The 17,556-nt window shown below is 35.3% G+C and overlaps 1 protein-coding gene across 2 annotated transcripts; it reads left to right on the plus strand.

Annotated features, from left to right (window-relative positions):
* The first annotated feature begins 1,061 nt into the window (after nt 1-1,061).
* LOC103972957 (protein REVEILLE 1) lies at nt 1,062-4,362 on the plus strand. Of its 2 annotated transcripts, XM_009387379.3 has the most exons (6): nt 1,068-1,385; nt 2,271-2,405; nt 2,517-2,628; nt 2,755-2,816; nt 2,953-3,369; nt 3,459-4,362. In XM_009387379.3, exons 1-6 carry the CDS (start codon nt 1,374-1,376, stop codon nt 4,164-4,166), a joined length of 1,446 nt encoding a protein of 481 aa, XP_009385654.2. In that variant the 5' UTR covers nt 1,068-1,373; the 3' UTR covers nt 4,167-4,362. The 2 variants fall into 2 exon arrangements, with proteins under 2 accessions (XP_009385655.2, XP_009385654.2); XM_009387380.3 differs by lacking the exon at nt 2,271-2,405 and having other exon boundaries at nt 1,062-1,385.
* The last annotated feature ends 13,194 nt before the right edge of the window (nt 4,363-17,556 follow it).

Genomic DNA, 17,556 nt, shown 5'->3' on the forward strand with positions numbered 1-17,556 from the left:
TAAAATAATCTTTTATCCAATTTAATCGTATGTGAATCCAAATCATTTTCTAAGTTTAACATTATCTTTTTAAAAAAGTATGAGCACTATTTTGATATTGTTCTAAACTCCGATGGTCGTTTCATTGATGTGGTCGATCACAGGAGCCGTGTCCAGATGATGTGATCCACCGCCAGTTTTTCTTCCAACGGCTGCGATGATGCTTCACGCCGACCACAAATTAAAATCGGTAAACATATGTAACGAGTGGCAGCAATTGTCTCGGCTGCATTTTGTATGTGGAATAAAGCATTTTCTAGTGGCGGCAAGGCGGCCGCGTGGGAACCACTTGCTTTCTATATTCTGGATTTGGATCGGTGGAGACACGCGTCGAAAGGTGGGCTGACCGGCGGCCAGTGCGACCTGACGTGTCGTAAAGTGCAGAGTAAAGCTCACGTCGCCGGTTCCACGTGCCCCTGCACCTGATCCACAACTTGTGGTCTATTTTCCTTTCCGTCTTTTATATTATGTGGTTTTAATGCTCCTCGATTTACACTTTTTTTTTTTTTTGGCTCTCTCTGCCCAAAGATTCCTGGATAGACCTGGATAGGAACAAGAAGAAATGTAAGCTAATTTCATATTCAAATCCATCAGAATTTATCTTCATGATCAATTTCGGATTAAATAAGTACTTAATAGTTCAATAATTTTACTCAAGTTTAAATTAAATTAATTGCGTAGATAATCTGTATTCAACTAACTACTGTTTTTTCTTTTGTCCTCTCTTTAGGGGACGGTTAAGCTTTTTCGATAAAGCGGGTGACCTGAGGGAGTATTTCTCAATTGATTGGCAAGCGAGTATTTCTTGCATTAAAATCAGCAAAATATTCGGAAAAATGATTTTATTTTTAATATTATCCGAAGAAAAGGAGAGGGAGGGAGGGGAAGTTGCGTAGGCCGACGGCAGCGCCTGCCACGTGTGAGCGCTTCTTCGCCACAAGTATCCGCCCGCCGGAACCATCCGCCACTTTCACCCCCATTCATTCCTCTCCTCATAACAAAATTAAAAAAGATAAAAAGGAAAAAAGAAATCCCCGTCCGACGTGGCACCTCCTCTTCCCTCTCCTCGCCCCTTCCCTTCCCTCCCTCGTCCCCCGCCCCCCCCAACCCCTACCCCCGCCTTTAGCTTCCTCGCTCGTTGCTTCACCATCCTTTCCATTCTATTATTGTTGTTACGTCCTCCTCGTCTTTCGCGAACTTCTTCTTGATTAGGATTGGTTCCTCGGAAGAAGGATTCGCGGCAGATTCATGGCTTTGGAGTTCGTTTGTTAGGTTTCTTGGAGATTCAATACGAGATCGGAGAAGGTGCTTAACCGAGAGCAATTCTTGCAGATATGGAGAGTCAGGTACATACTCTCGTCCTTTCTCTGTTGCTTCTCCCCTTCTTTTTTCCTTTTCTTTTTCCGAGTTTAGACTAACTCGGGGTGTAAGGAAGCACGTTTTGGGGGTCTAATTTGTCCTTCTTTTTGTGATTTAAGACTAATCCGATGGAAAAAAAACATTATTTGGAGTCTAATTTGTAGTTTTTGCCCCCTTTTTTTTCCCATGTTGTTGATGTTTCTTGTTCTGGTTGAAGATTTTGATGCAAGATGAAGCTGTGACGAAGAATTGCTGAGAATAGGGTTGATTTCTTCTGTCTACGGATTTGATGGAATCAAGGGGAAGGAAGGGCAGTCTAGAACTGGGGATTAACCTCTGATAGCCGTATACTCCTTTGCTGTCCGTGAAGAACATAGTTAAAGAGTTCAGAAACTTGATAGTCCGTACGAGTTTAAAATCAGGCAACAAGTCTTACTTTGGTATCAAGATACCGGTGCCACTGAGTGCGATTAGATGAATAGGAGCTTTATTGACCCTATCTTGATGAATGTTCTGGGTATGTCCAATAAATAAATTAATAATTAAAATTTGTGTTTGGAAAATATTAGGAGTTATGACCGTTCTGGAAATCGTATTAAGCAATTTTATGTTGTTGTATCTACGAAGCACAACATCTTTTTTTTGTTTTTTCCCCCTTCTTTTTCTGCATCCACGTGTGTGTCTTGTGTTTGTCCTTTACCCATCAGTTATCCAAGTGACGGTGGTGGTGGTGGTATGTGTTTAAATGTTAAGCATGCCATTCTTGATTTTATGATGTGAGAGTAGTGGTTAAATAGAAGAATTTGTTCAGCTGGTCATGTTAATTAATATCCATTGATTAATATACTTATTTGGGGGATTTGAAAAACCAGGAGCAACGAGGAAGCACGAGTTTACACCCTGTTTCCAGTCCCTACCATAAAATGCATGTGGATGTGAAAATATCAACTACGAGCATTCCTCAGACCAAGGAGATTGAGACATCCGGGGAGGAACAAGCTCCCAGGGTATCTATCTTCTATAATCATCCATGCATTTTACTAATGGTTTCCTTCTTTCTACAGATGTTTGACCTGCTCATTCTGGTTTAAAATATATATATATATTTTTTTGATTAGATAAGAAAACCTTACACGATAACGAAGCAGCGGGAGAGGTGGACAGAGGAGGAGCACAGGAGGTTTCTGGAAGCTTTACAGTTGTATGGGCGTGCCTGGCGCCGTATAGAAGGTAAATTGTGATACCCTTTTGTTGCATTTGGTTTTTCCATTGAGAAGGTAAATATCATGATGCTCTGTTTTTGGGACCATCGTCTCAACCTGTATCTCCTCTTTGACTCGGGAGTTTTACTTGCAGAACACATCGGTACAAAGACGGCTGTGCAGATCAGGAGTCATGCTCAAAAGTTCTTCTCTAAGGTTTATGATTCTTTCCTTTCATTAGCTATTTCTCGAAAGTGGTCGTCTCACTCGATGAAGTCGAATCATTCATGGAGAAGAGCACCGATGGCTTTTTCTTCTTTTTGACTTGCGGCTCAGTGTGTTACAATTATAGGTGGTTCGTGAGTCTGGCAGCGGTGACAGCACAGGCACATTGAAGGCCATCGAGATTCCTCCGCCTCGACCAAAGAGGAAACCTGTCCACCCGTATCCACGCAAATTGGGCAACTTGTTAAATAGGGGGACTCCTGCCCTGAAACAACTTCAAAGGCCTCCTCTGCAGATTTCTGCAATTTGTGAGCATGAGAATAGATCACCGACATCTGTTCTATCAGCTGTTGGATCGGAAACCTTGGAATCCACGCTTTCGAACGGCCAAATGGGTTGCTCCTCTCCGGTTACATCCGCTGCCGGATCAAATGACCAGGACGATGGAGGACAATCACTAACCGTGACGGTTGAAGCTGATATCAAACTTCCACATTCTGGTCCCGCATTTTCTGGGTTAACTGTGCAAGACCAGCCTCGGATGGTAACTCACTCTCAAAAAAGTATCAAAGTTACTCCAAATTGTTTCGAACCTTAGTTTTTCTTAACTGAGCTTCTGATAAAACATTTCAGGAGATAGATCAATGCCGTCATCATGCGCACGCCTTAGATGAATCTCGGTTACCAACTCTCAAGCTCTTCGGAAAAATGGTAGTGGTGACTGATCCAAATATGTCATCTGCTCCTCCTACTGCTGGGGATTTGGCACAGCCTAACCTAATATCATCGGTCGGCATCAAAGGTGACCAAGAGAAAAAGGCCGAGTGCTTGCCAAGTACTCGGGGAGTTTCTCCTGGGGATTTGACTGCAAGTGCAGGGAATACTTACTCTGGTCTTGTACCCCCATTACTCTATTTTTTCCCGTTATTTGGACATAACTCTACAGAGCCTGCGTTCCGCCCTCCGAGCTGGTGGGCTACGCGTGGCAACCTGCCCATTCCGCTTGTCCACTCTCTACCAGAGTGTCCTCAGCAATTCAATCAAGAGATGCAGAGGGAAGGTTCTTGGACAGGTTCTAACACTGCGTGTATCGGTGGAACAAGCCCAAGCAACCAGAGCGCTGACGGGGTGGGCTCGAGGAAAGAAGCGAACTCGGCACAGAACGGAACAATGCCTCTTTTGAGGCAACAGTTAAGCAGCGTCCAGGCTTCCACTAGTGGGACTGTGGGCTCTGCAAGGGGTTTTGCCCCATACAAAAGATGTACGGTCGAAAGTGAAGTGCAGCATGCTGTTGCCGATCCCGATGATGGTGGAAGCCAGGCGATAAGATTGTGTTTGTAGCGGTCACTGCCTGCTCACTCGTTGAACTTTGTTTGTGGAGATGGTTCTGTACAGCAAATTACGAGTACAGTTGGAGAAGCATCGGTTAGATCTACCATCTGTCTCCTGTTGTATTGCAGATCGGATCTGATTCATTAACCCTGCATCAGTTTACATTTTGATTCCAGCAACATTTTTTCTTGCTATTGTTCTTTCATCATTTTGTTTGTGTCCACCATTTTCTGCATCTTAGATAGACGATCAACGTAAAATGTGTTTGGATCTACAAAGCATGCTGCTATTCCTGTTGCTGCGTTATAACGTGGTTGATAAAAATGTCTACATAGAATCATCCACGCAGCATTTTCAAGTTTCTTTGCTATCAAACGCTTCATTATACTTTTGAACGCGCCCCCCCCTTACCCCCGCCTCCTCCCTTCAATACTTTTTTTATTTGTTCTACTGTGTTTTGCTATTCCTAAAATTAACTTTAAATTATTTTACGATTTTGCTACAAATAAATGCATTTCTACGAAGAAACATTAACTTTAACATATAGTACATGTGTCGGCAGATTTTTTTTTTTGGTTTTTGGAAAGATATGAAACTTATAAGACTAGCAAAACTATTTGAGTCTTGAAGAATAAGTGGAGGAAATGAGGTATTCGAAATCCCCTCTCCCCCCACCGCCCTCCGTCAAAGATCTAACATCACTAGCTATTTTGAGTATGGAGCTCATATTCATATCTTTTGATTTTATTTTTGCTTAAAAAAAATACATTCAAAATTTACTTAAAAAAATGAATGTACATAACATCAAAAAAAAAGGTGCTACCCTAATATCTAGTCAAGTCGTACTATAGATTTTATATAGTATTAATAAATACTTGGTTTAAAGTACTTATTTCTTATTCATTCAAATATTTTATTTATAATTAAGAAACTATCACAATCATGGATCGATCCTTCGGTACTCATTGGTTTGTATTGAAGTGAATTCTATGATATCACATTGGTTTGCACCGAAGTGAATTCTATGATACCTCAAAAGAACTCTTAATCATGAAATTATCCTTTGAAAATATTTATCATTTTATCTTCATGCCTTTACTGATGTTGATTTGATAGGTAATACTAACGACAAAACTTTAATATCGACTTATATTATCTTTTTTAAGCAAACATTATCATTTAGAGCTTCAAGAAAGAAATAAAATAATATTGTAAAATCTATCATAAAAGCTAATTCATGAACTTAGTGTCACCTCTAAATCTACTCCATAATATATTATGACAATATCGGTATAACCTACTTATGCTCTAATCCAAAGTTTCTTCTTGTATAAAATATATTATCATCTTTCGGTTAAAATTATGATCTTGAACTAGTCAAAGGGATAAATTCGTCTAGAAAATGACTTACCTAAAAGAATAAGATATTATATCAAAATAGAACTATCCAATTTCCATTAATAAGATAGTTGTCCTTTGTTTGCAGTATGTTCTAAACCCAAACAAAAATGATAGAAGGAATCACCTAACCATCAAATGTCGCCCTGTGTTAAATGGTCCCTGCAATTTATTTAAGTGATTAAGGAATGAAGACCTGTATAGTGCTAGTCTATCTAAAACATTCATCATATCAGAATACTTTATAGTTGACCGTGTGTATGACAATACTTTTTCTCCCAATTAAAGCATAAACGCATCTTTGTTGGTCAATCATAACCTATTATTCTGCCCAACAAAATTTGCTCATTAGAAACTATGGTGATTGTAGCAACTGTTTCTCTTGTTTGTTCAAAAATGATGATTCTTGGAATGACATTTACATATGTTAGGGCTGGCATCAGCCTGTTGGTAGGATTGTCATTTCCGCTGGTGCAATTGTAAGTATATGATAATAATCACGTATGCCTATCGTTTAATATAAGACACTTCTAGTTGGTTAAATATGCATGTAGATGGGAAAGCATCTTGAAAATTATTATCATTCTTCATATTTTTGGCAAGATATGTTTATTTTTAGCTTTTGTTTGAAAAATATATGAAATATGTAACAGATTTACAAAGTTGGCTACATTATCTGTTATGATTTTTTTGGTCTATGATCTTATTTTGTGATTATTCTTTTGTGTCAGGGTAAACGTTTTTTTTTTTAATCTTTCTCGTACAGCATCTTAATTTTAAGAAATTTTTACAGAACCTCAACTTTTCAAAATAACAAAAGTAACATCCAATAATTTTTTAGTCTTTTTTTCTTAAAAGTTACATCTTCTCTTTCCACCTTTTTAATGAACTAACTCATACAATTAAATCAATTCAAATAATCTAAACCTTAGACCGGTTCAAAAAAAATTATATTAAATAAATTACTGAAATATATTAATTTATATTATTTAAAAATAAAAAATAAAATATATTAATTTATAAAATAATAAAAATATATTAATAAATTTTAAAATAATTTTATCAACTTTAAAGTAAAGAATAATGTAATAAAATATTTATATATTTTAAAAATAAAAAATAAAATATTTTTAAATATTTTTAAAAATATGATAGTTGATTTGAAAGGTCTATATTATTAAATCTTGGATTTTGATGATAAAATCAATTAATAAGTTAATGATCTAATCTATATGTTGAGAAAGAGGATATATGACTAACTATGATCGTGAAAAGGCAAAACAATTAAAGAAGAATCGAATGTTGGGCCAAAATCAAAGATCGGGCATCGGGCCGAAATAATCGAGGGATATGCCGAAGGTTCGGACGATGCATCGGAAGCTCATCGAGAGTTCATCGGAAGATCGCTGAGAGTGTGTCGAAAGTTTCACCGAGAATTCGGATGAACAATTGGCGTGCTAGAAAACTAGGATTGCTTGTATTATAATTGTTTAGCCTTAATTATTGTAGTTATGGTTTCAATTGGAGTTAGTTTTTGGGAGAAATCCTACTAACTCAATTAGGGGCCAACTGGATGCGAATTAGAGCTGATTTGGGTAGAATGGATGGCTCATTCAGTGACCTAATGCCATGTCAAGCGGTGGCACCGCTAGAGCTAGTAGTTAAACCGCTTGAGGCTCGGCCTTCTAGGGAGTCTAGGCGGTGGAACCGTCGGTAGCTAATGTTGCCAAGTGACGGTACCGCTAGAGTCTAATATCTGAGATTCTGTCAGGCGATAGTATCGCCGGACTGGGTGATGGTACCACCTAGTGTCAGAGAGTAATGGCGGTGGTACCGCCCAGTACTGCTGGTGGTATCGTTAGTATCCGGAGAACCCAAGATGAGACTTTTTTTATTTCATTTTTTAAGCTATTTGAGGTCTATAAATACCCCTCTCATCCTTACTCAATGTATAGAACATCTTGAATGAAAATTAGTGTGAAACACTATTATAGTTCCTAAAAGTTCCCTTTCTCTAGCTCTAATTTTTTAATTCAATTTGAGAGAAGGGTGAGTGAATTATAAAGGTTGTCTTATAAACCTATGAAAACAAAAAAAAAGGTTGTAAAAGAGTAGTTGGTCTTCACTCATTGAAAGAAAACCATTAGTGGACACCGATGACCTCATGCCTTTGTAATTATTGATGATTATAATAGATACACTTAGACATGGCACACAAAAGTAATTCTTTTAAGTATTTTTTAAAATTTTATAAATTTATTCAAAATGAAATAAGCTTTATAATTAAATCTATATGCAGTGGTCACAGTGGTGAGTTTCAAAACTATGATTTCCAATTTTTTTGTGAATCAAATGAGTACAATCATAATTTCTCTACTATAAGAAATCGACAACAAAATGAAGTAGTTGAAAGAAAAAATAGAAGCTTATAAGAAATGGTAAGAACCATATTAAATGAACATAACCTATCCAAATATTTTTGGGCCAAAGTTATTAACACAACATGCTATGTCATGAAGAGGGTTCTAATAAGACAATTACTTTCCAAAATTCCTTACAAATTATATAATAATAAAAAACCTAATATTTCATATTTTAAAGTTTTCAGTTGTAAATATTTTGTTTTAAACTAAAAAGATGCCTTAGGAAAATTTAATACAAAATACGATGAAGGTATTTTTCTTAGATATTTTTCTACTTCTAAAGTATTTTATGTATTTAATAAAATAATTTTAGTTAAAGAAGAATCTATTTATGTTATTTTCAATGAGGTTTTTGAATTTAAGAAAAATAATTTTGATGATGATTTTGATTTTGATGCTTTAAATTTGATTGAAACCTCTCCTCCCACTAGCAAGTTGGATGCATCTTCTTCCAAAAAATACTTACATAGTGATTGTAAGTATGTAGATACTCATCCTAAAGAGCTAATCATTGGAAACATCAAAATGTGTTCAAACTCGTTCTTCTCTTAAAAAGTTTTGTGCAAATGTGATCTTTTTATCTTAAATTGAACCTAAATGTATTGACGAGGCCTTGAAATATGATTCATGAGTTATTGCAATGCATGATGAATTAAATCAATTTGAGAAAAATGAGGTGTGGAAGCTTGTTCCTAGGCCTAGTGATCATTTTGTAATTGGTACTAAATGGGTCTTTAGAAACAAGCAAGATGAACTTGGTATCGTGGTTAGAAACAAGGCTAGATTAGTGGCCAAAGGTTTCAACCAAGAAAAATGTATAGATTATAAAGAAACCTTCGCTCTTGTGGCTAGACTTGAAGCCATAAGGATTCTCCTTGCCTATGCTAGTTATAATAATTTTAAGTTATTTCAAATGGATGTTAAAAGTGTGTTTCAATAACCTTATTTTCGAAAAAGTTTATGTTGAACAACCTCCCGAATTTGAGAATGCTAACTTTTCAAATCATGTGTTTAAGTTGACTAAGGTTCTATATGGATTAAAACAAGCCCCTAGGGCTTGGTATGAGAGGCTTAGTTCTTTCCTTATTCAAAATAATTTTATGAAAGACAAGGTCGATACTACATTGTTTATTAAATATTTTAAAAATAATTTTCTCATTGTCCAAATTTATGTTGATGATATTATTTTTTATTCTTCAAGTAAATCTTTGTATGAATCATTTGTCAAAAGTTTGAGTTAAGAGTTTGAAATGAACATAATGGGCGAATTAACTTTTTTTTTAGGATTACAAATTAAACAACTAAGCGATGAAATTTTTATCAATCAGACTATGTATGCTTTAGATCTATTGAAACGATTTAATATGGATAGTGCTAAAGCTATTAATACACCAATGAGCACTTCTACAAAACTAGATATGAACACTAATGAAGAATATTTTGATCAAAAGACTTATAGGGGTATGATAGGTAGTTTATTATACCTCACAGCAACTAGACCTGATATCATGTTTAGTGTTGGACTATGCACTAGATTTCAATCTAGTTCCAAGCAATCTCACTTAAAAGTTATTAAAAGGATTTTTAGATATCTAAAAGGAACTCATAATCTAGGACTATGGTATCTAAATTCTAAAAACTTTGAGTTGCTTACTTATGCCGATGCTGATTTGCTGGTTGTCAAATAGATAGAAAAAGCACATCAGGAACATGTCATCTCTTAGGTCATGCACTTGTCTCTTGATCTTTCAAGAAACAAAACTCAGTTGCATTATCTACAACCGAAGTTGAGTATATAGCAGCAGGTGCATGTTGTGCATGAGTTATATAGATGAAAAACACTTTAGAAGATTATGAAATTTATTTAAAAAATATTCCTATAAAATGTGATAACACTAGTGCAATATGTTTAACCAAGAATCTCATTCAACACTCTAGAACTAAACATATTGATATTAGGCATCATTTTATTAGAGATCATGTTAATAATCATGACATATCTTTAGAATTTATTGATACAAAGCATCAATTAGTTGATATCTTTACAAAACCATTGAATGAGGAATAATTTGATTTTATTAGAAGAGAATTAGGTATGTTAAATCTTCCGAATGCATGAGTTCCTCTTATATATTTTTTGAATATTTTGATTTTTCATAACTTAAGTTTTCTTTTTAAATTGAGATTGTTTCCTTTCTTGTGAGTTCCTTTCCCGTGATATTTACAAAAGAAAATATTCGATTCATGGGCTTCTCTAATGACTTGATCTTTTATGATAAATCCTTTCTCTTTATAAAAGTAAAAACTTGATTCAATGAAACTTATTTTTTTTTATGGATTTGATTTGGTTCAAATCCTTTCATAGACTTGGTTCTTGATTTTTCTTGTGATGAATGAATTCCTCTTTTATTCTTTTTCCTCTCTTCTTCTTATTTTTATGACAAAAGGAAGAAAGAAACTTACACATCTCAAGAAAAACTAAAAAGTGCTTGCACATCTAAAGCAAAAATGCTAGCTCACCCCACATCTAAAGCAAAAATGCTAGCTTGCCCATTTCAAAAAGCAAAAGGAGTTATCTTGCAAAGTTTTTACTTAACTTCTCATTTCATAAATTTGTTAGCTTGCATAAATTAGTATAAAACTTATTTGAATAGCTTAAAATACTTGTATAAATTATTGAATGAGTCTCCTTTTTTGTGATGACAAAGGGGAAGAAATTGTAAATGAATGGTATTATGACCAAAATGATGTTAATTTTGGTATCATGAATGCTTTAGCATAATGTATGTTATGTCAAAAATGATGTTAATTTTGGTATCACGAATACTTTAGTATCATATGTGTTCTGCCCAAAGAGATATTGATTTATTTTTGGTATCATGCATGAAGTGATGATGAAATGTAATATTTTGAAATTGTGCATGTTTTAGTTTGAAACTATAATGATGCACAAACATATGAAATTTTGATTTGATATATTGCATTCGATCGTCGTGATTGAAATTATTTCACTTGAATTCAAATGTCATGATTCCTTTTGAATTCAAGTTTGCTTATCTCAATATGACATATAGATAGGGGGAGTTAAAGATAACTTCGTCATCAATTAGTTGTCATCATAAAAAAGGGAGAGATTGTTGAATCTCAAATTTTGATGATGAAATCAATTGATAAATTATTGATCAAATCTATAAAGTAGATGTTGGGCCGGAGTCAAAGATCGGACGGTATATCGAAGATTCGTACGATGTGTCGAAAGCTCACCGAGAGTTCATCGGGAGCTCGTCAAGAGTTCATCAGGAGTTTGCTGAGAGTTCATTGGGAGTTCACCAAAAGCTTACCGAGAGTTCACCGGAAGTTCATCGAGACTTCGCCGAAAGAACAATTGACATACCGGACAAAGATTGCTTAGTTAATGTCTTAATTGTCATACTTAGAACTTAGATTTAGTTAGGATTGGGAGGTAATCTCACTTAGTTAGGGGCCAACTGGGCCCAAAACAGGACTGAGTTGGTCTAGATGGATGGCCCACTCGACCACTTGGAACCATGCCAGGCTATAGTATCGCTTAGGGTGGGCGGTGGAACCGCTTGAGGCTCAGCCTCCTAGGTGGTCTGGGTGGTGATACTACTCAAACTGGGCGATAGTACCATCGGTAGTTAATGCTACCAAGCGGTGATACCACTATGTCAGGTGGTGGTACCACTAGAACCTAGTCTCCGAAGCTCTATCAGGCGGTAGTACCACCAGACTAGGCAATGGTATCGCCCATTACTAGTAGTGGTACCGTCAGTATCCCGAAAACTCGGGATGAGACACTTTTTGACTCCAATTTTGAAGCCATTGGGGCCTATAAATATTCCACTCTTTTCTGCATGAGAAATAAACAAAATCTTGAAGTGTTGGAGTGTGAAAGTGTTGTAAAAGTACTAAGTGTCCTCATCCTCCCTTTCTAAGTCTTGTGATCATTTAAGCGAGGTGTGAGGTTTGTAAAGGTTGCCTCCTAAACCCAATAAAGGAGAAAGTGTTATAAGAAGGTGGTTGGTCATCGCCTATTGAAGAAAGACCATTAGCGGATGCTTGTGACCTCGATAGAGGAGGAATCGAAAGTGGACGTAGGTCATAATAACAGAACCACTATAAATCCAGTGTGTTCTTTCCTTACTACTTACTTTCATTACTTAGCTACACTCTACATTGTTCATTTACTTCAAGTCAACATCTTCTCGATATAATTTCTTCGTTACATTTTTTATCAACTTGGATAGATTTTGAATTGCAATCGTAATTTTTATCGTTGTAGTAATTCACCCCCCCTTTTAGTGTCGTATTAATCTTGATAATTGATATTAGAGCAAGGTTACTCTCAATTTGGTTTAAAACCCAAGAGAGATGGCTTTTTCCAGTAATCATGAGGGTCATTCTATCACATGTCCTTGTTAGGATCGAGTCGGCACTAAGATGAGGGGGGGGGGGGGGGTGTGAATTAGTGCAACAAATAAACATGACGTCGGTTCAAAAAATCTTTTCATTTCGATAAAAACCGATATCGGAAATGCTTAACTTTGAAAGCATATGAAAGTGTAGTGTAAGTAAAAATTCAGTTTGCAATAAAGGCAAATAATAAGAAGTAAATGCAAACCAGATTTTTATAGTGGTTCGGTTGTCGTGACCTACATCCACTCCCGATTCCTCTTCCATCGAGGCCACCGACTTCTACTACCGATCTTCCTTCAACGAGCGAAGATCAACTACCCTTTTACACCCATCTTCTTCTTTTCACAGGTTTAGGAGACAACTTTTTACAAGCACTTACTTCTCCCTAAATAGAATTCTAATCTTTAGAACTAGAGGAGGGGATCTCTCAAGTGATTGCTACAGTGTTTTCCTACTTTTAAGTTCTTTATGCTTATGTGTATTAACTAGGGATGAGAGAGATATAAATCGGCCTCAGGTGGATTCAAACTTTAAGCCTAAAAGTGTCTTATCCCCGATTTTTGGGGTATTGGCGATACCACAGCCTATGTTCGGTAGTACCACCGCTTGCAGCACTGACACTCGGCGGTACCACCGCCTAGGAGACTATGTCTAAGCGGTACCACCACCTGATACCCTGCCATTGGGTGGTACAACCATCCAGTCTGGTGATACCATCGCCTGACATAGTCTCGGAGATTGTGCCACCGATGGTTCCACCTGTTGGGTCATTGTTTGGGCCTTTCCCTTGACCCAACATAGCCCAAACTTTAGCCCAATTGGCCCCTAATTGAGTTAGCCTAATTCCAACCCAATTATACCTAAAACTTACTTTGATATAGATAATTATTACAAAGTTAAATTAAATATTGTCCAGCATGTCATTGGTTCATCGACACCTCATCTAATTCTTTGGCGCATCATCCTCTCTTGCGGCCTATTACCCAATCGGCTAGTTGACCTCCGCAACTCTAATTTCCTTAGTATAATTTCCACTCTTCTTGGCTCGATGCCCGATCCCATGGCTTGAGTCGATATGTCGACCGATCCTTTGGCTTAACGTTCAATCTTCTAACATGTTCCACTCCGGCCTAACATGATTCTTCCTACTTTAATTATCTCTCCCTGATCGAAGCTTCCTATATTACTCGAAATGCAGATCAGATCATAAATATATCAATTAGTTTCATCAATCAAAATTCGAGATTCAACAATATCCCCCTTTTTGATGATGACAATCAATTGATGACGGAGTTAATTTTAACTCCCCCTATCAATATGTCATATTGATAGAACTCTTGAATTCAAAAATTCAAGCAATATATCATCATAAAATCATGCATAATCAAAATTTCAATACTTCATTCAATGCATGATCATCATCATAACTTCTCCCCCTTTGTCATCAATAAAAAGGAGAAGTGTATCTAGCTAGTTTTTGAGATATAAGCTTATCAATTTAGCAAATATCCCATCACTTTAGAACATGCAAGCTAGTGAGTTTTTTCTTCTCTTTTGAGAAGTCCATGCTAGCAATTTTTTGCTTCTTTTGTAATGTTTGAGCAAGCAATTTTTGCTTCCTTTACAAAGTATAAGCTAGCAAAATTTTACATCATATTACAACATGTAAGCTAGCAACTTTTTCATATATGAAAGTTGGTAAAAATTTGCATATTTTGAGATGAGCAAGCTTTTTGCTTCTTTTTATAATGTGCGAACTAGCAACTTTTGTTTTTCTTTGTGATGCATAAGTTATCAAATTTTCTCCCTCTATCATTATAAAAAAGAAGAGAAGAATATAATTTTGTAATTCTTTTTCCTTTGCATCAATTTCCAAATCATGACAAAGATAAAGTATCATTCTTAATGGTATAAGATATCATTTTAGAAAATGATAATTGTTGACTTTCACATTATTTCATCAAAAAATCATAGTATTGTATGCATCATTTCAAATCATAAATATTTCAAATCATGATGGTATCAAAATGTCAAATTACATTATATCCTACCACGCATGATCATAACTTCTCATTTGTATGCATCAACATAATATCATTAGTATTTCATACATAATTTCATATCATCACATGAATAATATCAAGAAAAATTATTTGGGTGTTGAAATATACACATCATAAATACAAGAAAATTATACATAATAAACTTCAAATTATAAACATCAAGATGTCTAGTGATATATCATGGTTAATTTGAATACATCCCCCCTTTTTAATGAATACCAAGAAGAATTATAGAAGGATAATTTATGAAAAATCTTGATTCATAATAAAACTTCCAAGTTATAATCAATTCATGAATACCAAACGACATGATTCACTTTGACAAATCTCCTTTTTAGTAAATAACGAAAAGAATTCTTAGGAGATCAAAGATCTTGATTTTTAAAAAAATTTCAAATAACAATTCTGAGAAATCAAGATCATGATATAGATAAAATTCATTCAAATTCATAATTATCAAAATCACTTTCATAATTCAAGAGATTGAAAATATAAATAGATTCATCACTAAGGATCTCTAAAACGAAAACTCTATAAGATATAGTTTTTTTCAAAAAACATGCATTCTCCCTTTTTGTTTTAATTTAAGTGATTTGATTTCATACAAGTATGCCTTTGTCTTTTATGCCAAACAAAAATATGTATCATCATTTAAAACTGAAAGACAAAGACAAGGTTCATCAAAAAATCACCAAGGCTTCAAATCATTATGCATAATTAAATCATTAAGCATGGTACCAAAACATTTAATATTTTTATTACATCTTACACCATTATCCATTATTAAATCATTAAACATAAAATATTTTCAATCAAAATCAAAATAAAAAAGTAATACGAAAATTATTATTACTTTATTATATCATTATTACTACATTACATCATTAAAACATCAAGCATGATTTCATTAAACATAAAGCATTTTCAATCAAAATCATTTTTTTGTAATGTATTTTTCTTTTTAAATAAATCTAACTTTTCATGCTTAGTGCTAGGAGTTAACATGCAATTGTCATGCTCAAAATTTAATTATTATTATTTAAAAATCACTAGAAAGAGAAACATGATAATTTTTTTATTTTTTACTAACTAATTTAAAAATAACTCATAAAAAATATCAAGTAATTTTAAAATAAATTAAAGGAGTTCGTTTGAGTTGTTTACCTCATTGTCGAGAGTTATCAAAGCGAAGTTTGTCATTTCGTCTTCATCGATTTGCTTATCGTCTTCGGATGCGCTCGATTCATCCTTTGACAACTTCTTCTTTAGTTTTATATAGTCATCTTTGGAGTGACCCAGCTTCTTACGTTCATAATAAGTAGTTGTATTCTTTTTAAGTTTGTTTTTATTCTTTGATTTTTGTTTCATGAACATTTTAAGCTTTATTGTTAAGAGTTCAAAGTCATCATCACTTAAGCTTTCGCTCGAGCAGTCTTCTTGAGTTCTAAGTGCTAAATCCATCCTGTTCTTTGGAAGGTTGTTCTCATGTTCAAGTTCATCATGTGCCTTGCATGTCATTTCATAGGTCATTAAAGACCCAATAAGGTCTTCAATCAGAAAATGATTCAAGTTCTTTGATTCTTGAATAGCCGTTACTTTAGGATCCCAATTTTTAGGAAAGGATCTTAGTATTTTGTTAACAAGTTTGAAATTAGAAAAACTTTTACCAAGTACTTTTAGACTATTGACGATATCCGTAAACCGGGTGTACATGTCTTCAATGGTCTCGCTTGGTTTCATACGAAATAATTCAAAATCATGCATCAAAAGATTAATCTTCAAATCTTTAACTCTACTAGTGCCTTCGTGTATGATTTCAAGTATAAGCCAAATCTCATAAGTCATTTCGCAAATAGAAACTTGATTAAATTTGTTTTTATCTAAAGCACAAAATAGAGTGTTCATAGCTCTAGCATTTAAAGAAAAAATCTTTTTCTATAAATCATTCCATTTGTTCATTGGTTTAGAAGATTTTTTAAAGCCATTTTCAATAATACTCCATAAATTTAAATCCAAAGAAAGCAAGAAAACTCTCATTCGAGTTTTCTAATATGTGTAGTCCGTCTCATTAAACATAGGAGGACGAATGATAGAGTAACCTTCTTGAAAGCCGAAAAGAGCCATTTCCCTTGGGTGTTAAACCAAATGAGAAAAACGTAGCTCTGATACCAATTGTTAGGATCAAGTCAGTACTAAGAGGGGGGGCGGAGGGGTGTGAATTAGTGCAGCGGATAAAAGTGACGTCGGTTCAAAAAAATCTTTTTGTTTTGATAAAAACCGATATCGGAAATGCTTAGCTTTGAAAGCGTACGAAAGCATAGTGTAAGTAAGAATTCAGTTTGCAGTAAAGGCAAATAGTAAATGCAAACTAAATTTTTACAATGGTTTAGTCATCGTTACCTACATCCGCTCTCGATTCCTCTTCTGTCGAGGCCACCGGCTTCCACTACCGATCTTTTTTCAATAAGCGAAGATAAACTACCCTTTTACACTCCTCTTCTCCTTTTCACAGGTTTAGGAGATAACCTTTTACAAGCACTCACTCCTCCCTAAATAGAATTCTAACCTTTTAGAACTAGAGGAGGGGATCTCTCAAGTGATTGCTATAGCATTTTCCCACTTTTAAGTTCTTTGTGCTTGTGTGTATTAACTAGGAATGAGAGGAGTATTTATAGGCCTCAAGTAGATTTAAACTTGGAGCCTAAAAGTGTCTCATCCCTAGTTTTTGGGGTACTAGCGGTACCACCGCCTGTGTTAGGCGATACCACCGCTTGCAGCACTAACACTGGGTAGTACCATCGCCTAGGAGACTATGTCTGGGTGGTACCACCACCTAGTCTGATGGTACCACTGCTTGACACCCTACCACTGGATGGTACCATCGCCTGACACAACCTCGGAGACTGTGCCACCGATAGTTCCACTTGTTGGGTCATTATTTGGGCCTTTCATTTAGCCCAACACAGCTTAATCTTGGGCCCAATTGACCCCTAATTGAGTTGGCCAAATTTCAACCCAATTACACCTAAAACCTACTTCGATCTAGACAATTGTTACAAAGCTAAATCAAATGTTATC

This window comes from Musa acuminata, chromosome BXJ1-2 (genome assembly GCF_036884655.1).
Source record: "Musa acuminata AAA Group cultivar baxijiao chromosome BXJ1-2, Cavendish_Baxijiao_AAA, whole genome shotgun sequence".
In the NCBI taxonomy this organism is placed as follows: Eukaryota; Viridiplantae; Streptophyta; class Magnoliopsida; order Zingiberales; family Musaceae; genus Musa; species Musa acuminata.

Excerpts from the sequence above, each read along its gene's own strand:
- LOC103972957 (XM_009387379.3), top strand. Across the intron at positions 2,406-2,516 it reads GGGAGGAACAAGCTCCCAGG|ATAAGAAAACCTTACACGAT; the intron begins GTATCTATCTTC and ends TTTTTTGATTAG. Across the intron at positions 2,629-2,754 it reads TGCCTGGCGCCGTATAGAAG|AACACATCGGTACAAAGACG; the intron begins GTAAATTGTGAT and ends TTTTACTTGCAG.